The 26,522-nt window shown below is 47.6% G+C and overlaps 1 protein-coding gene across 1 annotated transcript in view; it reads right to left on the bottom strand.

The window, feature by feature from the left end:
• The window catches only part of Ttc7b (tetratricopeptide repeat domain 7B), a 187,813-nt gene that overhangs the window by 23,980 nt on the left and 137,311 nt on the right, over positions 1-26,522 (bottom strand). The window contains exons 17-18 of the mRNA XM_013017608.1: positions 10,102-10,242; positions 2,483-2,685 (exon numbers count right to left, since the gene is read on the bottom strand). Of these exons, the coding sequence (XP_012873062.1) occupies positions 2,483-2,685; positions 10,102-10,242 (344 nt within the window). The remainder of the gene's footprint in view (positions 1-2,482; positions 2,686-10,101; positions 10,243-26,522) is intronic.

Genomic DNA, 26,522 nt, shown 5'->3' with positions numbered 1-26,522 from the left:
CAGGAGCTCATCTTGTTTCGACCTTTCTCTGACATGTCTTCCTGCGGCCCTGCCTCTCCTCCCTGAACTTGGCCTGGTGAGAACACAATGATGTTCTCCCAGCTCCTGCCTACCTCTGGGGCTCACATCCAGTCTGCTTCCTGTGATAGCAGATGGGGCCTTCTGTGAGCCAACAAGAGATTTAGTTCTTGTGTTGACTTTGTCTCGACGACATACTGGTGCTAATATTGTCCTCATTTATATGGGTGGGGAAACTGAGGCATAGCAAGGGAAAGTAATTACCTCAAGGTGAAAAGCCAGTGAATGATAGTGCCAGGATTCTAGCCCAGGCCAATCTGGAGCCTCAGCCTGGCCCCAGGGTGGAGTGGGATCTGGGAGGCAAATGGGGCAGAATGCAGGCCAGGGAACATCACTTACCTGGTACCAGGAAAGACAATGACTAAACAGTGACCGCAAGAATCGGAACCAAAAATCTCAAGGGCTGTGGCTCTTAATCTGTCTCTAGTCCAGAGAGTTTCCTAAATATATCAGAAGTGCTGAGAAAGGACTTGTGAGTCTGATGTTCCTACTCATTTCTATAGGCAAGCCTTTCGAAGCAGCCGTCATCACTGGGCCTAGTTGCTGCCAATGTGTGTGGCAGGCAAGGCCCACTGCTGGCCAGTCCCTAGCTCCTCAGCCCCATGCTGGATGAAGTGCTTGCTCCTTCAGAAAGGAAAGTGCCTGGCAATTATCAGGAGCTCAGATGTCTTGAGAAGCTCTAAGACAGAAACAGAAAACTCTCCCGGTGCGATTTTCCTATTTGATCTTTTGTCTCATATGTTCCCCCTTGGGGATGAACAAGAAATACTTCTCTGAATAATTCATAACCCCCAAGGTGGAATAAAGCCTGGGCACATGGAGTTGATTATACCTCTTGTAATGCTCTAGCAAAAGCTTGGAGATCTGAAAAGCTCTTAATAAATTCTTACAATACAGAGACCAAAATGAAAAGCCAGGTAATATTTTTCATCAAACAGATCAATGTTTGGATACTAGGTGAAATTATTTATGAAGCCACATTGAGCTACAGCATTTTCTTAAAAGGAGGTTGAAAAAAAACTAAGCAGCTATAATTGTTAGCTACTCAGTTTAGGTTGGGTTTATTTGCAAAACTGAAAGTGACTATCTTTGGTGTTCTGCTAGGTTTACTCCATGAATCATTTGGTTCTCACACAGCTCACCAGAGTAACAGCCCAGTTCACAGAAACACCAAGGCTCCTGGAGATAAGTGACAAGCCCAAGTTCAAGTCCAGATCTAGCTCTTAGGCCCACATACCTTCCACAGTGCCTGATTCTTAGTGTATCAGTATTCTGCTGAAAACTAGTAGCTATTGGCCAGCCCCACCAACGTGTTGCCACATTGGTGAGAAATGGCAAGAAAATGAAGGCTTTGGGACCTGCTTAGTTACAAATGACATCCTCTCAGTCTTTGACCACATTCACAGCCTACCGAGATCAATGTCTTTCCCCCTGCAAAAAGGACAACGAGGTGCAGAGAGCTTATGGGTCTTTCCCCAGGGAAGAGGGAGTGAGTGACATCCCTAGAGTCAGGTCTCTGTCCCCAGACTTCTCATCCACCTTAGCTTTCCATCGCACACCACTGCCTGATTATGAGCACTGAGCTCCCAAGGAGCCGCCAACTCAAAGGGCGCCTCAGTGTTTTCACAAGGCTTCTCTTCCTGTCATCTGCTAAATCAGAGCTGTCCCACTGCTAAGAATAAAACAAGTTTGGAACCCAAGCCTTACACACAAGGCACAGAGAAGGCAGCACAGCTTTTCATCAGCCCCACAGGGGCTTGATGGACAGACCTCCAGAGTGACTGTCTGTTGCCTACCTGACTGATGCTAAAGTAGTTGGTGGCCAATTCTGGGGCCTCTCAAAGATGGGCCATACATGGGGTGAGGAGCATCAGAGCACTCTGCCTTGTACAATCTGGGTACCCAGAAAAGGGAAATGTGCAGCCAGTGTGGGAACTGGCCTAGAGTTCTTCACTTCCCAGTGCCACAGCCCCTCCTTTCCCAGTGAGCTGCCCCCTACTGGCCTGTGGACCTGAAGAACCACCATTGTCTCAGGCTCGTCAAGGAAAAGGCACCCCAGGTGTAAGTGTTCTGACTTTTGAATCAAAGTCTTAGGGGGTGGATACTCCTCCCTCAAGGTGGCTGCTGCAAGCAATGCAGAAACCAAGATGACAACGACAGTGCCCAGGACTATAAGAATGTCCTTATGCACCCTGGAGATCCTCAACTGTCAACATCCACAAAGCCTTTGATAAACTAGGCTGCTTTCACAGAGGGCCTGGGCCCGGACCATCCCATGGTACTTGGAACCTGGTACTTGACCTTTGGAAACCAAGGGTTTAGGGGGGCCAAGACACCTGCTACTTCCAAGGGGAGCCCAAATTCCAGAGAGGGGGCGGGCATCTAGGCTCAGGCCCAGACTCACCAGTCGCTGCATGCTCTTCACGTGGGTGGGGCTGATGGATAAGGCTTCTTCATACCACCGCCGGGCTTCATCGAAGTTTCCTCGGAGCTCAGCCACCTGGCCCCGCATGTACAGGACGTTGTGGGACATGGGGAAGAGGTTGGCAGCTTCTTGGGTGCAGGCTGTGGCTTCTGCGGGCTTTCCAATGCCGATGTAGACCTCAGCTGTGGGAAGAGAGCAGAGATCAGATGCAGTGCTGGTTCCCTCCTGTCCTGGGTCCTGTGAGCAGCTGTTACTCTGCTTGGGGACCTTTGCATTTCCCCCCATGGGCATCTGGCAAGGCCCAGAGCCAGCTGGTCCCCTACCCTTGTGGATGGAGGCCAATGGTCTCCTGTGCCCAGTCCTGCTCAGGGACTCAGTCGCTCTGGCATTGGGCCTTGCAGGGTAGCCATATGTCAGCACCCAGCAGAGGAGAGTGAGGTCTTGCTTACAGCCTCTGAGGACACCGCCACAGGGGACCACCTCGGGCACTTCAGCATCTGGACAGAGGCAGTCCTGGCTCTGCCCTCAGCTCCGATCGCTACAGAGAAAGGACTGGCAGGAGCATAGGGTCAGGCAGGCCTGAGGCGCACAGCCCTCACAGGAACACAGCTCTACCTTCTGGCCTCCTCTCCTGAGGCCCAAAGCATAGCCAAGGCACTGGGCCATGCACACATTTGAAATAAAATGGCTGCTCCACCAGACTCAACCCCCTCTGGAGAAAGCTAGTGCACCCTGGAGATCCTCCACTGTCAATATCCATAAAGCCTTTGAGAGAGCAGGCTGCTTTCAGAACAAGCAGGAAAATGACCATTCTGCCAGACTCTGGCCTCAACTTTCTTACCTCTGTGTAGAGAATCACCATCATCATGGCCTCTCATGCATTTCCAAGTCCCTAGCGTGTGTCCACTCATGTGTCTGTGTAGGAACACTGGGTCTTGCCCCTAGGTCTCTTCTCCCAAGGTCTTGTCTGAGCCTGGAACCATTTTTCTCCTTGGCTGACCAGAGGCTTCAAAGACACTGCAGCCTCTCTCCCCCCCTTTCTTTCCACAGCAGCCACATCCGCTGTTCCTGTGGCCCAGCGCTTTCTTCAGTGGCTGCTCTGCCTGGGCTCTGTCATCCTGCTACCTTCAGGAAAGCCCCTACTTGCCTCAGCCTCTGGTTTCATCCCTTATCTATCTCCAAGTTATTTGCATGGATATAGGAACTAATATATTCATTATACTACACAGAGGCACCCAGAAAGGGAAATGTTAAACTGGGCATGGTGGTCTACCCCTATAATCCCAGCAAGATCAGCCTGAACTTCATAGTGAGATCCTGTCTTAAAAAAGAAACAGCTGGGCTCCGGTAGCTCACACCTGTAATCCTAGCTACTCGGGAGGATGAGAGCTAAGGATCACGGTTCAAAGCCAGCCTGCAGCCCAGAGTTCAAGCCCCAGGACTGACCAAAAAAAACCCAAACACACAAACAAAACAATAACAGCAATAATAAAAAGAGAGAAATGCCAAAAAAAAAAGAAGGGGGAAAAAGGGTAAGTTCACTATTTTTTTTCATACTCAGAAGTTGCTGGATCACAGCAGACCCTCCCATCACTCCTCCCCTCCCCCCTCCTAAGGCCTTGGTGCTTCTGTCTGTGGGCCCTGGGGCTGTGAGGATGAGGTCCACCTCTCCCCTTCACCCCTTCCTCTCAGTTCCACCTGCTGAACCCTCCCTGAGCAGCCTGTTGGCCCTGCCCCTCCCCCACACCTTGGACCCCTACTTCCTTTCCCTCCTTGTTCTTTGGTCAATCCTGGGGATTGAACTCAGGGCCTGGGCACAGTCCTTGAGCTTTAGGCTATCACGCTATCACTCCCACATGCCTGGTGATTGTAGACACACCAGACTGAGAAAGTGCGCCTTATCCTGGCACAGCCCTGGGCCTTCTATCTGTCCTTCTAGCCTATCATCCAGTCTCTTCCATGGTGCGAGCATCGGAGGTGACACACTGGCACAGGGACTTACAGAAAACAATCGTGGAAACCTGGGCAGTTCACACACAACTTCCTGAGCTCTAGGGTGGTGAATGCCAGGCCACACCTGCCTCATCTTCTCAGGAGACTTGACTCAACGGGGAAACACAGGGGACCTATGGGAATGAAGGAGGCACTTCCGTCCTCAGTCTGGATCAGGAAAAACCCTCAAAAAGACACCATCAGGGCTGCCTGGTGTCTTCAGTAACATAATTCCCTTCAAGCACTTGCCATGTGGGGTGAATGTGTGCTTTGGGCTACCCTTGACCCCTGAGCATGGTGGCACAGGATGTCTCTTTCATTGTCTTCTTGGCTCTGACTTGCTTCCATTTTAGGGGGCAAGACTGTGGACATGTGCAGGATCCCCAGACCTGGAGCTATATGTGGTGGTGAGGTACTGAGCCTTCCCAGTGAGGTCATGGAGGAAGCTCAGTGTGGGGGACAGAGGACTAATAAGAGGCCTTAACCATTTCACAACAGTGTCCCTAAGTCCTGTTTCACGAGGGCCCTCAGTGAGACCAAATGGATGCCAGGTACCTTATTCATCATCGTATCATTATAAACATCAGGCCACTTGTGACCGTTCCTCTAAAGGAGGAAGTGGAAGACAGACAGACCTAGGCCAGACAATAAGGGAGGGGGAAAAGGTCTGCTCAGCGTCCTGGAGGCTGGGGGAGGGGCAGCACTGACAGGGCCTGTGCTCCAGAGGCAGATGTGGCAGCCAAATGTTTGGCTGGGGGCTGCTCCCATCTTAAGCTCAAATGCAAGAGCCCAGACACTGCTAAGGGTCTGGATCCGAAGGGTCCCCTCAAAGGCACACGTGTTGAAGGCGTGGTTCCCAGCTGCTGGCATTACTGCCAGGTGAGTGGATCACGGTATCAAGTTCATACTGAAGGGGCTCTGAGGGGGTGGCCCCTGGGTGGAGGAAGTCCTCACTGGGGTGTCCTCAGACCCTTCCTCCTCTCTGACCAGACTGCTCCACCACATGCTCTGGGCCATGGCGCTTTAACTCACTGCAGCCTAAAAGAGATGGTGCCAATTGCTTATGGACTGAAACCTCTGAAAGTGTGAGCCAAACTAAATCTTTCCTCCCTTTGAGCGACCTCAGGCATTTGGTCATGACAACAGAAAAGTGACTGACACAGGCACAATGGCCTGAAGTGATTTTTCAGGAATCTGACACATGCAGGTCCAAACAGGACTCTGGATTCTCTTCTTCCCTAACTTGGGAATAATAGCACCTCTGGTCACCCATGGACTCAAGCCTAGCACCAATATTCTTCCTGGATTCCTCTTTTCCTTCACTCCTTAGGTCTCACTCATCAACCAGACCAATGGCTCTTCCTTGAATGGGATATCAGATATACCCTTCCTGCACTTACTGTCACCTGGACCAAGGTCTATCACTGTCTTCCTGTCCCTCAGTCCTGCCTTTGCTGCCTTATCTCCATTCCCACATTTAGCAGGAGGGAGCTTTGTGTGTGTGTGTTTGGGGGGGGGCGGGATGGATGCTGGGGTTGAACTCAGGACCTGGGTGATGTTCCTTAGCTTTTTTGCTCAAGGCTAGCACTCCACCACTTGAGTTAGCTCCGTGTTCAGCTTTTTTTCGTAGTTATTTGGAGATAAGAATCTCACAAACTTTGTTGCCCAAGTTGGCTTTGAACCATGATGATCAGGTCTCAGCCTCCTGATAACTAGGATTACAGGCACCTAGCTTGAGCTTTCCTTTTTAATTTGTAACCATGCATCAAACAAATTTGCCTTGTGTCTAGGATAGGTATTATAAATATTTCTCCCATTTTAATTTTATGCTTTTTGTCAGTCTTTTCTCCCAAAAGCTTAAAAATTTTTATTCATCTAGCTTTTCTTATGGCACCTGGGAATCCCATGATAGCTTAACAGTAACTGCCCAATCCTTGCTTTTCCTGAAGTGCTAAGTATCTCATGGTACCATTTGTGCCATGTCTTGTAAAGAATGGCAGAGGGAGGGGCTTCCTTCTCCCCTGTCAAAGAGCAGAAGCTAGGGGGACCATAGCACAGCACAGGGGTGCTGCACCCCAACCCAGACCCTGTAAAACATGCACTTCTCTTCAGGCCATAAGCCTCACTGTCAGCCATCAGAACCTCGAACAACCATACTAACTGAGCCAGAGCCCTTCCAAGCCAGTCAGCCTCTGGGTACCCATCTCTGAAGTCCTACGTTGGGATGGCAGCTAAAAATGCTTTGGCAGTAGGTGGTTAATTTCTGCTTGTTACTTACTAATAATTATAGCTTTCACTTTGGCACCTCTCACAGCCGAAACCAGTGGCTATTCTTAGATGTGCAAGATCAGATTTTCTGATTTCTGCTGGGAATTTAGATGCTCTCCCGAATTCTCCCAAATTCCTTGGTTCTGGCCTTGCCTGTCCTCCTTTCCCTTCCCTTGTCCCTGGCTCTTCCCAGGCTCCAGGACACTGCATCCATAGGGTTGAGGGGCAGCCCTGGGGCTGGCCTACCAGAAGGAGATGCCAGACACGTAGCATGTGAGCCACAGCAAGGGCGCACCTGTGGGATGAAATGCAGTTCTGCCAGCTCCGCCCTCCAGCCTCTTCTTCCCGGAAGGGTTTGGTGAATGGTATACAGCTTGCAGATAGCTGACACTGAGCGAGCACCGTGTCTTCACGTGTTTCATCTTCATTATAACCGAGCAGGGCACAGACACCCTTATTTACCCCCCCCCACCCGCATGAAGCAAGCGAAGCACAGCTGGCACGTCATTTGCCTGAGGTTGCATGGCTTGCGTGTTGAGAAACTTGATTTCAGAGCCAACCAGTGTGGTCCAGAACCCTTCTCTAATCCTCATTTCATACTCTTGACCTTACTAATACACTACCTCCAAGCATTTGGTCAGTGCCAGGCTCTAGCTCAGTGGTCATGGAGACAGAAGCAGTCCCTGCCTTCCTAGAGTTACAGGTACATCACAAAACTATTATAGACGTCTGGGTGCCAAGAGCCATCACAGGCTCTCACCACACTCAGTTCACTGAAAAACAAGTGAGAGAAGGGCTGCAAATGCCACAGAAACACCCTGACCTGGGGGTCGGGCCTTCATCAGTTTTCTCCAAAGCTGCCAAGTTGATGGAGTGTGGCAGTCTTGACGATGGGCACACAGAGCAGATGGCACCTGGTTCCTGTGAACTGTCAATGAGGTCACCTTTATTTTTCCTCTTAGTACTCTGAGAACAGAGCTCAAGGCACACATGGCATCTGGCAGTTGAATGGAATCTGTCTGTTTTCTTCTGAATTTACCTCTTTAAAGAGTACATGAATATGTGACAGAATTCTAATCTTGATTCCACCGTCACCACTTTGAAGGAGTCCATGTAGCACGCATTCGAAGATGCTACTTGGCCTTATCCATTCATGCTGCCAGCAGAGCTCACCACGTGTGCATAGTACCTCTGCCAGAGTCTTAAGACAAACGTAGCATTTTCAGTTAGCACTGCCGAATAGTAAAGTAATGAGATCTTTATTCTGTTCTAGAGACCGTAACAATGAGAGAGCTTCTAGGATGATGTAAAAGATCAAGGGTAACTATAAAAAGTTCCTCCCCAGGAGGATTGCAATTTGAGGACAGCCAAGGCAAGAAGACTCCTTCTCAAAGAGCTGTGTGTGTGGTGATGTGTACCTGTCAATCCCATCTAAGTGGGAGGCTGTGATTGGGAGGTTTGCGGTTCCTGCTTGGGCAAGAAAGTTCACCAAGACTCCATCTCAAAGGAAGAGATAGAGTAGTGAATGCTTATCATCCTAGCTACAGTAGAAGGTATAAAATAGGAGGATCACAGTCCAGGCCCAGGCAGAAGGTGAGACCCTATCACAAAATAATCAGTGCAAAAAGAAAAATAAATAAAAGGGGGATTTGAGGTGTGGCTCAGTAGTGGAACTCTGACATAGCAAGCATGAAGCCCTGAGTTCCAACTCCAGTACTACAACCCCCCCCAAACAAAACAAAACAAAAATCTTCCCTAACATTCATGTCAAGCCATGCAAAGAGGGGTAAAGTGTCTGGGTAGCTGTATGAGAGGTAGGGGCTACCAGGCAAAGCTCTCTGGGCGTGTGGCCCTTGGATCATCCCATTCTCCAGGAAGCAAGCAGGAGAAGCAGCAGCTGTTTTATAACAGTGGTCAGCAACAGGTCTACCTGGAAGCATGCTCCTCTGTCTCTCAAGCTTTACACTGTAGCCTTGGAAAACTCAAGCCTGGGGTGAAAGCCTGCCCTGCTCTCCACCAGCCCTGTGTGTTCCACTGGGCTTCCTGGGCCTGCACACCAAACCTCACTCTTTCCCTGTCTGGCCCTCAGGGTCACTACCTCATGGATGTGATGGAACAGTACCGTGTCAGAATTCTATGTGGTGAATGGGCAGAGAGCCGGGGAGAAGGTCTTCCTGCGGAGCCCCAGCTCTTCAAGGCCCAAGGCTGGGGAGCGTGTGCCGTGGGGAACAATAGCACAAGCATGAATCAGCCCTCTTTTGTACTTCTGCTCTGAAGAATATAATTTGTTAATTGATGCTAGTTGTTATGGCTCAATTAAAGATGTCAATACAGAAAATGCTGACTGGGCTATGCTTTGTGATTCAGAGCCAGGTAAATCTAGCCATGCTGTCGTGTGCACAGGTCTGCCAATGGTGGTACACAAGGGTGAGCATCACACGACTGGCATTGGCAATAAACAGACAGAAGACTGGTGAGCAACACGCCCTTCTCAGCCACATAGGCCTTGGGAGGCTCATCCAGGTCATGTGGATGTGTGATTAAGCCTGAGGGACAAATGCTACCTTTCACACAGAAATAGAAACCTGCAAGTACGTTGGCAGCCATCCTCCGGGAGCCTGGGTAGGGTGGGATTCTCCATGCACAGAGGCTGAGTGCTGGGATTTCCAGCTGTGAGGCAGCAATCGCTGAGCCAGCTGACAGCCACATGAAACCAGGACAAGGGCGACTGTCCCTGCTCCGGGCTGGCTTCCCAATCAATGGCAGCTGCTACAGCCTCCCTCTCTGTGGGTGACCAGAGGTGCCAGCCCAGAGAAGTGGAGGGACTAAACACACTGCTCTGCCCTGGTCCCGATCGAGACATCTGAGCCATCAATGCGCCAACCCCCCCTCCCCCAGTCCCCTCTCCTGGTGACTCTGTGATTTGACTGCCAGGATGTACTAAGCATTGTGCTCACTGACCTATGAAGCAGGTGCTATTCTAACTCCACCACGCAGATGAAGAAACTGAGGTAAAGACAAAACTCAGCTCTAATCTGCTGGGATTTCACTCAAGTTACCCACAAAGTCTGAAGGGGTGTAGCACTGTATGCTATGTGACAAACTCTCTCGGCGTCCTAAGCCTGATTCAATTTGCCTGTTTTGGGCCAGGTGTAGGCTCTGGAAGGGATGGAGAGATGCAGAGTGACTCAGGGTGTCTGTATAGAAACAGTACCAGCTTGGTGCTTGACTTCAAGACCTTGTTCTCCTGACAGAGGAGGGGTCCTGGGCTCGCTGAGCGCCTGTGGTAGTTGGGCCAAAGCGCCATGGAGGAGGGGTTAGAGGGGGCAGAGAAGTACCTGCATGGAGCCAGATCTGTGCCAGGGTCATCCAGGGGTGCAGTGGGCCCTGTTTAGGGGCGCTGCTCTGCAGAGACGAGGCCACTTCCGACAGTGCCTGCTCCACTCTTGAGGCTGCTACTGACGTGGCATGGATGGAGCCTGTGGGGGGGGTTGAGAAGATGGCATCAGGGGTGAAAGGGTGGAGCACCAACCACACACCAGACAAAGGACCCCACCCCCATACACAGACACGAGTGCGGACATACACACACCCCTTCCCCAGGATGTTTCTGAGTTATTGTCCATAAAGAAATGGGGACAATCATTACGGTCTGGGACCTCTCTCCCATCCTGTTGCTCAGCTGTTCTTTAGTCAACACACAGGGCACATGCTACGCTAAGCGCCCTCCAGGAGCTCAGCGGCAGTGTGAGAGCAGGGCGGGGCGGTCAGCTAGACACATAGCGAGTGGGCAAGTGTTAACACACACAGAGAAGAAGGGCTACAAAGGGATGTTCCAAAGCACCCACTAAGGGCTGAAACTTAGCCGTCATACGGGAGAGGGCAGGGCAGGACCACACTTGCTTCCTGGGGTAGTGTTTGGAGAAGATGCCCAGCCATTCTACAGACAAACCCGACTTCCCTGTCTCATCAGAGCTGCCTGGCCTTCACGAGTGGACAGCCATAACTCTGGACTGGCATACAAACTACAGAGAGAGCACACTTCTGCCCTGACTATAGCACATGTCTGTGCTTAAGTCTAGCAGTAAATGAGTGGAGGATGGTTTTTACGCCAAAGCTGCTTAGACCGCCACCTAACTGTTCTATAAAACCTGAGAGACTAAGGAAAGAGGGCCACTGAACACATTCACCAGGCAAAGCATAGACGTGGTCCAATAGTCAAAATGGAATGGTGGCCCCTGGGGACCGTGAGGGGGGGAGACCACCTCCTTAAATGGACCCCATCCCCTACCTCCTTCCAACATTCACTCCTGCAGGTGCGGTTTCAGAAATCTGAAACTGTTCATACTCTGACCTGAAGCAATTCTGAATTTATAATTTGTCAGAAAGTTTGATAGGGAGAAAACCATTTCAACATGGTTTATGGCAACTTGTCAAGGTCTCATGAGGTTGAAAACAATGCTAATATGTAAATACTGGCTATGCAAATAAGCTGAGCTGGCTAGACTCTAGATAATACAGAATTGTGATTATAAACATAATTGTAGCTGGGATTTTGAGTGCACCATAAAGGAACTCCAAGCTGGGTGGATGTAGTAGTACACACCTCTAATTCCAGCACTCAGGAGGCGTAGGCAAGAGGATTGTGAGTTCAAGGCCCATTTGGATTACATACTGAGTTCTAGGCCATTCTGGATACAGAGTGAAACCCTGTCATGCATACAAAAAACCTTTACAGTAACAACTGGCTACTGGTAGCCATTTCATTATTTCAACACAATAGTTACATAGTTTCCTATAAATACACTCAAAACTTTAGTGGAGGTTTGGTGGATGGAAGGCAAGGCATTCTACCTTCTGAGGACATCCACAGGCAGACTGGACACCTGGGAGGAGTGCTAGAGAGGGAAAGGTGCTAGCCAAGAAGAGAAAAATGTAGCCAAACTAAAAAGACCCTAACTGATGACATTATGACATGGGAGGGGCCTCTGAAGTTCAGCTATCTACTTTGTTTGGACAAAGTATGCCTAACTCTATTCAAAACGATTAAACTACTGTAAACAATTTTGGTCTTTTTTTTTTTTTTTACAGGAAATCCTATCTTTAACATAAAAAGGACCTGAGGCAGTTTCCCTGGCAAAGATGAATGAAATGAATAATCTGGAAGTTTGTGGTTGCTACTCTGTGCCGTGACCACCAAGCTGGTGTGGCTTCTCATTGGCTACCCTGAACCAGGGCTCTCACCCCTGACTTCATGTGGCAGATACGTGGGGATTTAAAAACTCATGATGTCATAGCTATACTCCAGACTAAATGAGGCATAGCCCAAGGAACAGGGCTGGGCACGTACTTATGGATCATCCCAAGTGATTCATATAAGCAGTTAAGATGGAGAACCTGCAGAGATGGGCAGAAGTGGATAGGACTCATGGTGAAGAGAAGCTGGACACAGACTGTGGCCTGAGCCCTTCTACTTGCTATAACCTGATGGTCATCTGGAGAATAAGGTTCCAAGAACAAGGCTCCTTGTTTTCTGAGAGAGTGGTTCTCAGTTGTCTTGGTCTCACAGAACCCCTTCTGGATTCTGTAAAATTATTAAAGACCATGAAAAGATTTATATGGCTTTTATCTATTGGCATTTACCTCATTAGAAACTAAAGTGAGATGTGTTTAAAATATTCCCTTGTTAGATTCTTTTATAAATTGTATCAAATTACTGCCATAGAAAAAATCCTACTCATGTTCCACCAGATCTTTTGCTACAAGGATCTGTGGCTTTTAGAGGGGCTGATTTTGCTTCGTGGAGCCATTATTTTGTTTGGCCCACAAAGGAACTAATCAGAACTCCTGCCAAAGTTCTTCCTCTTTGTAACATTTATATATGATTAAACTAATTAACTTGGAGTATAGTAATGCATTTATTATGAATGAAGTTGGGTAAATGGTGGTGGTGATGATGATGATGACGATGGTACCTATAATGGTGATAGTCATCAGGTTTGGGGAACAAATTATGTTTTGGGCCCTGTCATTAGCTTTTTGTATAGACTGTTGAAATAATCCCACGAGGCAGGTAGCGATGTCATCTGCATTCATTAGATGACAAAACCACGACTTAATGAGGTTCAGTAACAGCCTACAGTCCTACATCCATTCCAAGATAAAACCAGGATTCAAACCCTGGTCTGAGTGCTGTGAGCCTCCATCTATCCCTGGGCTACGCCAGGCCTCAGGTTCTTGGTGCTTCCATGTGGGCGTCTTTATCCCTGTACAGACCACAGGCTTTACAGTTGATATAACTGTCCTTCTTACTAGACTGTGTAATGTTAGAGAACAGGTATATGTCATCTGCTTAAGGATTTTCAGAGACTAACAATGCCAGGCCCATCCTAGATCTCAGGTCATATTTTGTGGAATGTGGATGGATGAATGAATGAATGAACCATATCAAGAGCCACAACCTTACAGAGCAATGGAAAGAGAGTAGTCCCTCTTTAGGGTATGTGTCTGTGTGCTCTAGACCTCTTCCCTAGCCAAGGATGAAAGGTCAAAGCTTTCATCACCTCAGAGATCTTTCTAGTATGGCACTGCTGCTGGACTGAAAATGACAGATCTCGGTTCAAATTAAACACTGGCATTGTGACTTTCTTCTCTCTGACATAACCAGCCAATTAAACAAAAAGAATTGTGTTTTATCAGAAATACAGTTTTATTTCCTTCTTAGCTAATTTCTTACTACAGAAAGCCTTCTTGTTCTGAACTGCAGACAGATACAGCATTATAGTAGAGTCATAGTAGCAGCTAACAGTAACAGTAAACGTATGCAGTAACTGCTGGCATCTACAATTCTCAGCAACAGCACAATAAATAAAAAATGTAGCCACTGCATTAGAATTTGGAGGACTGAAAACATACATGACCACATGTACCTTCTTGTTCCTTAAGTCTGAAATGGTAAGTGTCAGTATAGATTCTAGATTTTGATTTGTGTAGGTAAACAAGAAAATGCTAGTTCTAACCTATGTATGCTATCTTTCTTCCTCACTGAAGCAAATGCAGTCTTGCACTGTGCATGGCCTAGAGTGGAAATGAACACACTGGGGCTTGAAAAGGGAATCAGAAGGAAGACTAGAGGATATAATCCCAAACTGAAATCCAAGACTCTGCAGAAGTAAGTTTCCAGATAATCAGGTTCAACAGACAGGCAACCTGCCAGGACTGCGGACATCTCTTATTTATCAAACTAACTTGAGAAGTGCTTATCACTGCTCGACCTTGGGGGCAGGCAGCTGTGTGGCCACAGCCGTATCCCACACCAAAGAGATAATGTGCCCCTTCCTTCAGAACTCAGAGGCTTGGAAAAGCCACTGGGAAACAAAATGACCTGAGCATGAGAACACCTCTCAAAATCTGGCCCAGGGTCCGTGATCTCCCTGTACAAGGGGTTCAGGGGCTGAAATGATGTGAATTTCCTCAGCCAGGGCTTCCTCTGCTCTCCTACTTAGACCCTAATGAGAAAAGACTGTTAATCAGTGGATACAAAGGCAAAGTGCTACTTGAGGAATGGTTCCAAGCTTGAATCCACAATCTTCCTGCTTGCTGTTCCTCCTTCCCTCCCTTCTTTCCTTCCTCCCTCAGTGAAAGGAACCGAACCCAGGGCATGACACTTGGGAGGCAAGCATTTTAGCACTTGAGCAATGCCTCCAGCTGCGGGATTTTGCAGGTCCCCTCCTGGACCACCCTGCGTGTGGCATCAGGCGCGGTGGTGGAAAGACATTTCTCCACTGACCTCAGGGCACTGTGAAGTCACGTTCTGCAGCCATGAGTGTGACACGAACACTCTCACTGCTTGGCAGCTGAAACTTTGCCAGAACTCTTTTTCCAGCTATGGAAAGAGACCTCTGTGGTGGATTTCCCCCCCCCGCCCCCTCAAACGGAACAATTACCTATGGGCCCTATTTTACCACCCAAGCTTATCATCATAAGGGATCCCACAGCCAATCATCTTAGGTAAGCAAAAGGCCCAATAATGAAGGAGTTCAGTCATTATGTAGGACTGCCTGGTCCCAGCTGTCTTTTTCTATCTGGTGGTATCAGGCAGGGGATAGTCAACTGGAGTCCTTTGTCCCCTCACATCTGGGCATGGAGAAGGTGAACTAGATATCAGCTGGAATGCTTCCTACCTGGTGGGTGACCTGTAGCAGAGTTGGGGGTTAGATTGTGTGTAAAAGGAGCCACATGTGACGTGGGTTCTTAGGATTCTGGGCAGGTTTTTTGAGTCCCAGCCCTGGAGGTCTAGCTCAGGTGCCTCCTGAGTGAATCTGGGGAATGATGAAGCACATGTGGTCCTGCCCCAAGTCCCACTTCCACCCGTCACCCACATTCTTCCATGCGGCTGCAGCAGATGCCTGCCCTCCTCAGGTTTTGTTTTTCCTTAAAAGAACCCGAGCCAGGGTGGTGTCAGGCATGCGGAAATGACCTCTGCTAATGAATCTGGGCTTTATTTTCTCCAAGTCCCCAAATGGGTCCACATTATCTATCAGCAGACTTTATTCAGCTTCTATTGCTTAGAAACCATGTCCCCCAAACCGTTAGAACAAGGAGGAAAGCAGCCATTCCATCTCCTCACAACCAGAGACCCTCAAGAGCAATCGGAATGACTGAGCGTTCTGCCAGCCCGAGGACAAATGTTCATTTTTCACAGGAAGAGAATGTCTGATTCTCAAGACAGGGCTCCGAGCTACGTCTAGCCAACACCGCAGTGAGCTGGCAGCCACAGCTGCTGTCACCACACCTGCCACCTGCCCCTCAGATCAGGATGTCTTGGGTTGAAGAAGGGGAGGACTGATGATGGCTAGTCACTTAGCTTTGGGAGGAAGAGGAAGAGATAAGGGAGGCCATTTTCATTGCAGCCACGCCCCCGTCCCCCTAAATTAGGCCTATTTTGGTCCCCTCCCTCCAGCCCCCAGGGACCGGTCCTGTGTTTGCTGGAGGGTGGCCTTGTTTTTCTGGGAAGGCTGGAGAGAGGCTGTGACCCCTTTACTGCATGGATCTCTTTCCAATGTATCTGTGCGTGCTTCCCTCTCCTCTCTGCTCGGTGTATCCACCATGGGCCAGCCAGGTGGGACTCTTTCCCCACCCTGAGTAAAGAAGACACTGCGACAGCCACCCCCGCAGCTCTGACACAGGGTCACAATCGCCCAGCGACTCCGACAGCATCCATCACGGTTAGCCCTGATGCGACTGTCTTCTGGGGAAGGGAAAGCTCTGTCTGAGGAAAGCAGGGCAGGACTCCACTAAGACAGGGAGAAAGTGGGCATGCGGGTAGACGCAGCATGCTGCTGGTGGTCACACGGAAGCGTGGGGGAGGCCATTCACACACGTGCGGGAGGACGCCAGCTGTCCGGGTGAGCCGCACCCGTGGCTCTGGGCTAGAGACAGTACTTCCTGCAGGACTACGGAGGGCAGATGCTTCCTGCCCACTAACCTGCCCCGCTGCATATTCACGAGGCTGCTGCTCAGCGTGGCAGTGCTCTGGGCCTCCACCCCAGTGTGTGACTCGACTTTGGCATCAGGGCTAAGTCTGCCAGGCCTGGCGCGACTCTAACTCTGGACACTCACTTGCATCTGAGCATCACACTTTCTGCCTTGTCAATCTCCTGTCATCTCACTCAGCTTTGCTTAAAGAATGACACCACAGAGTTAATTAAGGGGAATCATATTAAATGAATATTAATTTATCCAAACAATAAGAAAAAAGGCTTTCACTGCCAATGGTTACATATCTATATCATGGCTGAATTTTTGAATATTGTTACTACACAAGAATATGGGATTCCAGGGCTGGGAAGGTGGCTCAGTGGTCGAGCACTTGCCTTGCATGCATGAGGCCCTGGGTTCGATTCCTCAGCACCACATAAGCAAAAAGAAAAAAAAAGCCAGAAGTGGCGCTGTGACTCAAGTGGTAGAGGGCTAGCCTTGAGCTGAAGAGCTGAGGGACAGCGCCCAGACCCAGAGTTCAGGCCCCACAACCGGACCTCCCCCATAAAAAAAGAATATGGGATTCCAGCATGTGCTGGGAGGGAAATGACACATAAGCATACATTTCTCCCCCACATGACAGCAGCTCTGGAGCGGTGCCCAGCCCCTCCCACACCTTCCATCCTCGGGGTGGAAGGGGGGGGGAGGCTTCTTGGGGAGCCATGTCTTAGGGAGAAAGGCTCCTGGCTGGACCCTAAACCCAGCACCAATAACTGGTAAACCATAAATGGAGTAAGTATTAAACTTGTAGTTGTCAAGATGAGGAAACTAAAGTCCAGAAAGATAAAACGAAGTGCAGGGTTCCTGTGTGGAGCTGACCCTTGAACTCGTGCTCCCCGCTGCTGAGGGAGTGGAGCTGTTTCCATGGAAACTATCCAAGGCTCTAGTATAGATACATTGAGCCTCACTTTGAGCAATAACGGCTGTTTGAGGGGTTTTAATGTAGCCTGATTTTCTGAAAAAAAATCAAGATTTTTTTAAATGTCTCTGTAGAACTCAATATTAAAAGAGTTTGTTTTTTGAAGAAGAGCTCTAAAGTGAAGCCAATACTCAGACCAGCCTCTTTGCTATTATGGATTGTTTCTAAACCATGAGTGAAGCCACATGTAGGCAGAGCTGTACTTCAGGGGGAATCAACTCCTTGGGATGAGAGCAGGAATTTGCCATAAGCTAAAGGCTCTGGCTGTTCAAATTCACTAGAACATCAGAGCCATCAGCAGCTTCCCAAATGTAATCAAAGGAACATTAATTCCATAGAGGAAAAAAAAAGATAAAATTAGTTCATGAATACTAGGTCAATGTCAAGAGTCTTGATTTTTTTTTAAAAGGACCTACCTGAGCTTTTAATGTAAATCACAAATATCTAGGCAGGAGAGGATGATTTCCCTAAAATATGTATTCAAATGAAACACCCTTAAATGCAATCACTCACCACTGACTTAATAGATGTGATCCTATGTCCAGAGAACTGCTCAGTCTCTTTTAGCTTTTTTACTTTATTTTTCTGTCACCAATGGGGCTTGAACTCTGGGCCTGGGCGCTGTCCCTCAGCTCTTCAGCTCAAGACTAGTGCTCTACCACTTGAGCCACAGAGCCACTTCTGGCTTTTTCTGTGTATGTGGTGCTGAGGAATCAAACCCAGGGCCTCATGCATGCGAGGCAAGCACTGTACCACTGAGCCACCTCCCAGCCTTCCTTTAACTTTTGATTAATGTGCTTTTAAATTTTATAATGTCTATCTTTAGGACAATTAATGATTAGAAGCCCCCTTTTTTTCTGTACTGGAAGACTGTGTTGGAAAGGATATCAAGATTCAACTGGTTCTGTCCACCTATAATTTGGAGACGACCTGCCTTGGGTGTGGGGGCTAGGAGCTGTACTCTGGTGATCAGGGCCAGAAGCCTTCTCAACTATCCACTGATGGCCGTGACCAGGGGGCTTTTCCTCCCAGGTTTTCCTTTGTAGTCCTCAGAGCAATACTGGCTCCCCAGGGTGGAAGCCCAGGCTGCAAATCGGGAGAGCTGGCCCCAGCTGGCAGAGTGGGCAGGCAGGCGGCAGCAAGATGTCCACATCGTCCCCACATTCCCCACACTGGACAGCCACAACACAGATTCCATGGGAGGGAAGTGTGATGGTGGAGACCCTCGGGAGGATTAATAGATTGGTAAGCTACTTACTAACTGAAAAAAGGGAGGGAAAACCATGAAAGTATGCTTCTGGAGAGTTGCCTTGGAACAACAGATCAAACCAAAAATTAAAACCAAGAAACAGAACAGTTGAAAAAAAAAACACCACCAAAATTAAGGCTAAGAAAGCAAAGAATTCTGATAACCTTCCAACTGTAAGTCTGGCTGTCTGGGATCAGATTTCAACAGTGACATATATTTTTCCACTAACAATGAATTAAAAAAAAAAGCTAAAGTAAAAGAGAGGCTAATGGGGCATTCCCTTCTACATCTACATATTTACTTGCACATGGACACTGACTAATTCATGTAATGTCTTGTTTCCAGAGCAGGAAATTCCAAAAGGGAAAACTAATGAATCAAACAGGTTTCAAATCTTTCCACTTATTAACCCTAATTCTGAGTCCAGCAATGTGCAGGGTTAGGCGAGTTTTCATTCCTTGGAAGTCAAAGGATGGGAGAGAGAGAGTTAGAAGACCTCAGTCTTGGCTACCTGCTTGTCCTAGAAAATACTTGGGATTCAAGTTCATTGCAACTGTGTCAAGAATAAAAAAACTACATTTATAGCTGGGTGTGGCAGCTCATGCCTGTAACACTAGCTACTCAGGAAGCTGGGATTAGGAAGAGTGCAGTTTGAGGACAGCCTAGGCAAAAACTTCATGATTCCTCTATATCCCCAATAAAAGGCTGGGTGTGGTACTGTGTGCCTGCCAGCACAGCTATGTGGGAAGCATAAATAGGAAGACGGTAGTCCAGACTGGCTGGCCAGAAGACAGATCCTAATATGAAAAACAACAAAAGCAAAAAGGGCTGGAGGTATAGCTCAGGTGGTTGAGTATCTACCTGCTTAGTGAGTCTAAGGCCCTGAGTTCAAACCTCAATACCACTGGCTGGGTGCCTGGAACTCAGGAGGCTGAGATCTGAGGCTCAAGGTTCGAAGTCAGCCCAAGCCAGAAAGTTTGTGAGGCAAGTATCTCCAACTGATTGCCAAAAAGGCTGGAAGTGAGCTGTGGCAAGTGGTAGAGGGCTATCCTTGAGTACAAAAACTCAGGGGCAGCACCCAGGACCTGAGTTCAAGTCCCAGGACCCCCTCCCCCACAAAACACAACAAACAGAGAATCCTCAGTACCACTCAGAATGTACACCCTTCTCTAACTAACTAAATGTACCCCAGGGAGGACTTGAGAGCTTCAGGTTAGCTAAAACATCTGGCTACTGTCTCATCACCCACCAACTTCCTAACTAATCAGAGAGGGGGTGACCCAGTTGAAGAGCCAGAACTGCCATCTCCAAAGGCTTGAAAGAACACAGGGTTCCCAGCATGCAATGGGAAAAACATGGGCAAGGGGTGGAGATAGGTAGACTTGATCTGCAGAGCAGATGGGGCAACAGGGACATATGCTATTGTCTTGAAATGGGTCCTTATATTGTATGTAAAAATGGGCATGGTGGTCTATGCTTATAATCCTAGCTACTAGGGAGGAGGAGGCGGAAGGAGTTTGAATTTGAGGTCTAGATAAAGTTACAAAGACCTTATCTCAAAAATGAAACTAGTAGGGTGCTGGTTGGTGGCTCATGACTGTAATCCTAGTTGGGGGGGAGGGGGGAGTGGCTGAGATATGAGGATCTTGATTTGAAGCCAGCCTGGGAAGGAAAGTCCATAAAACTCTTTAAGCACCAAAGAGCAAGAAGTGGAGTTGTGGCTCAAATGGTAGAGAGTACCAGCCTTGAGAAAAATAGTTGAGGAACAATGCCCAGAATCTGAGTTCAAGCCCCAGAACAAGCAAAACTAAACAAAAAACTAAGCTAGTTGAGTGCCAATGGCTCATGTCTGTAATCCTAGCTACTCGGGATGCTGGGATCTGAGAACTGCAATCAGCCCAGGTAGGAAAGTCTGTGAGTCTCTAATCACCAATTTTCCACCAAAAAGTCAGAACTGAAGCTGTGATAGGGCACCAGCCTCAAGTGAAAAAGCTAAGGTACAGCATCTAGATCCTCATTTCAAGCCCCACACCAGTACTGGCAGCAAAAAATAAAACAAACAACAACAATAACAACAAACCCACACAAAGACTAAAACAAACCAAAACCACTATAAAACTCAAAAAAAGAAAAAGAAAAAAAGATGGCTGGAGTCATAGCTCAAGCAATCTAGTGCTTGCCTGCCATGAGGCTCGGGGTTCAATCCTCAGTGCCATCAAAAACAAAGTTAAAATAAACTCCAAAAAAGATGATGTAATAAAGCAATCTTTCTGGAAAAACCCAAGTTGGCAACTGCCCTTAGGTATTATATTAAGGAAAAAAATGTCTGTTTTAAAGTGGATTAAAAATCAACCTAAGCAGTTTATAAATATCATCATCATCTTCCATTTCATATAATTGGAGTTGCCATAAAAACAAAGTTAGGCATAATTAACATGCAGATGGATAAGGTCAGGAGTGTCTGATGGTGTGAATGGTTTATTGTAAAGGTCTTGGTTCCTGTGCTTTGCGTGTGTGCGCGTGTGCGCATGCTCGCACACACACGCGTGTGCTTAGGGGCCAGGTGAGCCCAGTGGTCATGGTAAGTAATCCTAAAGACAGCTCAGCAGAGAAAGCATTCTTTCTGGCAGCAATCCCCCTATGAGCTTTTGCTCAGCATCTGACTGAGCATTTGGAACAACGATGAGCCCTTATAAATCTCACACTCAGAGATTAAATTTTCTGGCAGTGTGGGCAGTAAAGTGAACATTAAATAAATGAGTAAAAGAAAACAAGGATGGACTCTCCTGGTGAGATTCATATTTAGGTCACTTTAAAAGGACCTTGCTAGCCAATTTGTTTCATTTTAATAAAGGGATTTGGGGGTTTTGTTGTTGTTGTTGGTGGTGGTGGTCGTGGTTTGGATTTTTTTAAATTGTTGTTGTTGTTTCGGTCCTGGAACTCCCCAAAGTAGCCTTTCAAAATTTCTGTATTATTTAAAAGCAAGATTAAGCTAAAATGCTATCCAATTTCCCTACACAGTTTTATGACACAAATCCTCCATTTTCCTTCCTTGCAAATGGAAAACCATTTATGGCACTGCTTCTCAGAGCATGTTCCGTAACTCACAGCTGTGGGGTCACACAGGGGTTGCCTATAGAGCAGATTTCTGGGCTGCCCTGTGGGGTAGGGCCAGAGGCCTGGCAGTTCTGACAGCTCCACGTGCGATTCAAACTCACAGCAATGTCTGGCAAGATGTATGACCTTTAGCTTTAGAATATAGCCTCCATTATTATATACTGTTTGGAATAAATTAACTTTGAAAGTGAAACCCAGACTTAAATGATGATTTGTAAGACATTGTACTTTAATTTTTTCTTTAGCAGGATTACTTTTATGCATTTATATCAACTTCAGGAAAGCCCAGAAGGACACAAGAGCTGGAAGTGGTGCTTCCAAACTCTGCTTGTTCAGCTCAGGCCTGGTGTCCTTCACTTTTTCAGACAAGGTTGGAACTCTGGCACTAATGTCTGCACTCTCAGATTTCCTTCTGCCTTGAACAGTTTTGGATTATAAAATAAGTAAGATCTTCTCTCTGACAAGTTTGATAGTTTCCTTTCCAGCTTACAGGTTGGAAGATCATCAGAAAACAAAACATCAGGCAAATGAAGCAGATCAAACAAGAAAGGAAAAACCATGTTTACAGAGAGAGGGCTCCCGGCGGGGACCCGAGTCACCGAGTGCATGACTTGCGGGGGGCCACACAAAGGTATCAGGTTTGGGATGAGAATGAAGATGAGAAGATACAAACAGGTGGAGAGGAGATTCAGTTCTTGAAAGAGAAGAGGAGGAGGAGGAGGAATCTGACACTAAAAAAGTAAAAGAGAGAAAAAAAAGATAAAAGCAAAACAAAAACAAAAACCTCTTCAGGAACACAAAGAAAGAACGAACTAGCTTTTGATATACTCACATATGCTGCAAAGAAAATGAGGTCATGTAATAATACACAATCATCCCTCTACTGGACAATACAATACAAAGTGCATTTTTGAAGAGAACCCATTTGTTTTTCCACTGGTTATTGAACTTTTCTGCAATAACATCATGGAATTCAAAACAACTCAGATTTACCTGGGCACAGATTCAGCAGCGTGATCCAGTGAAAACAACACATCTTTAACTTATAGCACCCAGGGCAGTCTGTGGGACACTATTCATTTTTCAGTTGGAAAAAGGGCTAGAACTTGACTTTCCATATGTTTGTTACGTGTGAGAAGGATTTATGGAAAGTGAACTTTCAGACTAATACTTGCCAAGGTATTAGCAGTCCCTGAAGTGTGGGCACAGATCATGGTTCCCATGCCAGGCTTTCTGAGACTGTCCATGATTGGGTACCCTCTCTGGGCATTTTGGAAAGGAAGCTAGTGCTTTCATATCTGACAGCTGGTGAGATCTGTGGCAATGTGGAGATCACTGCAGCTCCCAACTAGAAACATGTCCCAATAAAGGGCACCAAGCTTCCATGTTAGGAAAAAAAAATTGTTTTGTTTTGGGTAGGTATCTGGTAATATCTACCAATGATTAAAGACAAATCCTTTTTATCCCACATCCTGTTTTGAAGTAAAAGGAAGAAAAATAATATTTTTTTTCATTCTCTATTTAAGGAACTACCAACTTATTGCAAAGAAAAGACAGTGACTCATAGTGTCAAAGTAAAGATTGTCACTCCATTTGATTCTTCTTTGGGGCTGGCTAGGGCCTCCTAGAGGCAGGGGAAAGGGAGCCAGAGGCCATCAGACAGGAATCGGGGTCTCTGAGGGGAGCTTTCTGCTGTGCTAGCTACCGCGGACTTGGCCCGTCTCCAGACTGCAGATGCACGTCCTACCTCATATTATTCCACAGATCTGCACACGGATAAGCTCAGAGATGGAAAATAAGCTCCTAGCTAGCCATTCACTTCTGGAATCAAGAATACTCAGTCTGTACTGCATAACGACCTGGGATGTATAACCACGGCCTTGTGTTTACATTTTTTAAAGTTTTTATCTGTCAGACATACATTCTAAAATTTTAACAGGCAGAATTATGATGTCTTAAAATACTTCATAAAAACCAAGTGTGGGATAGGAGAAATAGATGAAAGGAGTAACCGCTGAAAGTTAGTGGCAGGTTATGATAATCTATTCTGGTCTGATCATCTCAATTTATTTAACATTTCAACATAACTGAAATTTAAATTAATTAATGAATAAATTTAACTCTGGGAAAACCCAAAACCACTCCAAAAGCGGACCTTTGTTCTCATCAGGGAGTATGTCTGCAGACTGGGGGTACTGGCCTGGGGCTCAGTTATGGAATCAAGACAGTAAAAGTTCATCTTCTCTTTGGCATGCCCCCTTCTGATGTCGGCCTTGTGTGGCTTTGCTCATAGGGGGATGGGGGGGGAGACCTGTGCCCTTCAAAGTGGATTTAGGAAAGCAGTTAGGCATTGAGCATGGTGTAGACCAGTGCTGAAGACAGAATTCACTCGTCAGGGCTGAGATCTCCCAGACTAACTCTGATCTCGGAATCACTTCTGTTTAATTCAGAACCATGCTGACCTCCCTGTTCTCTTTTCTAAATGAGCAGTGCTATAGTGACTGCTTGAAATCAGCCAGCCTCCCCCGGCACCACGTGAACACCCTGTGCCTGAGCTGGTGCTGGATGGTAAAGTGAACCACAGTTCATGGAATACATCAGCCCCGCAACAGAATAAGGAGAGTCTCCAGGATGGGGCAGAGGCATTGTCAGGATAGGCTAGCAGCGAAAAGTAGCTTATGTATGGGTATGGGAAACAGTGCGTATGCTTCTTTGGCTAGAGAAAGACCAGAAGAGTAAACAAAAAGCTAGGAAAAATGGTTGCTTTTGGAGAAAGGGACAATGCGGGTGCAGGGATGGAAACAACGAATCTTAGTGGAAGCTTTTGAGTGCTGGCTTTTGAATTATGCAATGGATTTCTTCTTGAAGTGAAATCAAGATGTGAGGAATGACCAGATCTGCAGGCAGGTTGTCCACTTAGGCGTGTAAACAAGGTAAGAGGAGCTATTCCTCCTGACACCTCCCCACAAGTCACATCCAATAACACTGGGCTTCATAAACCAAGACAGAGGCAGCGTGTCCATTTCTAGGTGAACTTTCCTAATCTTTCAATGTCTCTAACACTGTCATTTCACATTTGATTCTCATAGACCTCTATTTTCTTGCTCCTCTGGTGCCTTGGTTTGACTGATGGTATGCAAACATGCTTTGTGAAAGGGATTCCTTTGAATGGTTCAACAAGATGGCATTGACCTGTCTGCCTGGGGACAGTGAACCCCCCCCACCCCCAATTGTTCTGGAAGAACATAGGAACCAGCGGTTCAAACATCTGGGTTCCCAGGTAGTGAGTGGGGGACCCACCCTCCTTGAGAGAGTGACTGCATGAATGGCACTAAGGCAAAGGAGGAGAGGAAGCAATGGCTTGTGCCACAGACACAGCCTATACAGCATGACACATGAGGTGTCACCTGTGGGGTGGGACGGTGACTTTTAAGAGGGCTAGGAAAATGCCCCCAGGGGCGAAGAGGCATATGAACTAGGGCCTCATTTACTTCCTGTGGTTATCTGTTTTCATTGTGCTGTGACATTCACATCTCAGGACCTCTGGGAAAATAAAGGTCCAAGCCAGCTGGAAAGGAAGAGGTGTGGATTTAGCATGACTGTCCTCACAAGATACTAAGAAGGAGCAGAGGGGCCGACAGCAGCAGCAGTTTTGAATCTGTCCACATCGCTGCAGGGCCATAGTAAGTGTCTCTTGCTTCCCTCCTCTCTGCTGCACCTCACCCTGGCTACAGCTTATGACTTAGCTACCGGGAGGAGTTGGACAGCTCCCTGGCAGGACCACACCTCCCCATATAGGATTCCGTGCACTGTGCCAGTCCTGTTTGGCCTGGCTTTCAGTCTATGCTCACCCATGACTGACAGCCAAAGAGGAGAGGGGAGCAGTGTGTACTGGGTGGGTGTAACCTGTGGCTTGGTCAGCTGCAAAGTGAGCGAAGTTCAAATTTGCCTCACTCCTCATGCCTAGTCATCTTTTCTTTTTTTTTTGTTGTGTTGGTTGTGGGAACTGAACTCAGGGCCTGGGTACTGTCCCTGGGTTTTTGCTCAAGACTAGCACTTCACTTTGAGCCAAGGCTCCACTTCTAGTTTTCTGGTGGTTAATTAGAGATAAAAGTCTCAGAGACTTTCCTGCCCAAGCTGGCTTTGAACCGCAATCCTCAGATCTCAGCCTCCTGAGTAGCTAGGATTATGGGCATGAGCCATCAGTGTCCAACTTTTTTTTTTTTAATGTGCCAGTACTGGGGCTACACCTTAGGGCCTGCCTGGGCACTGTTTCTTAGCTTTTTCACTCAAGGTTGGTGCTCTACCACTTTGAGCTACAGCTCTATTTTCAGCTTTTATGTGATTAAGTGGAGCTAAGAGTCTCACAGACTTTCCTGCCCAGTTTAGCTTTTAACTGTGATCCTTAGATCTCGGTCTCCTGAGTAGCCTGTAGGATTACAGGGGTGAGCCACTGGCTCCTGATTGATACCTAGCAGCGTTTTGACCCAGCGCCCCGGGGCCTTGCATCTGATTCCTCAGGCTGACTTTCACCTTGTGGAGGAGAGCTTCTGCAAGAATGCAGGCTCTGCAAATGCCACCAGACGGGGCTCCCCAAAGCCCCGTTCCTCCCACCCAGGTGGGGTCAGCTTTCCCAGGGTGGGTAGGCCCAACTTCCTTTGCAAGGTTTTGTCTTGGGAGTTGGGGTATGGCACAAGGATTGACAAGGGACCTTAAGGCTCCTTTTGCAAGGCCAGTTCCCCAAAGACCGGGCCATTAGACAGGGATGGAGCCTTAAGGGTCCTCTAGGGGTGAAGATGTGACAGGAGCGGGTTCTGAATGATGTTCTAGAACTACCTCTGAGGCTCTACGCCAAGTGAATTTCATTAAGTTTGTGAGTCTGCTGAGTCTCCCAAACTGCGCTTGGCATTATGGTTGGATGGCTTATTGGGAGA

The sequence above is a fragment of the Dipodomys ordii genome, unplaced genomic scaffold (genome assembly GCF_000151885.1).
Source record: "Dipodomys ordii isolate 6190 unplaced genomic scaffold, Dord_2.0 Scaffold2, whole genome shotgun sequence".
Lineage (NCBI taxonomy): Eukaryota > Metazoa > Chordata > Mammalia > Rodentia > Heteromyidae > Dipodomys > Dipodomys ordii.
This window is presented reverse-complemented; position numbering and strand designations above follow the sequence as displayed.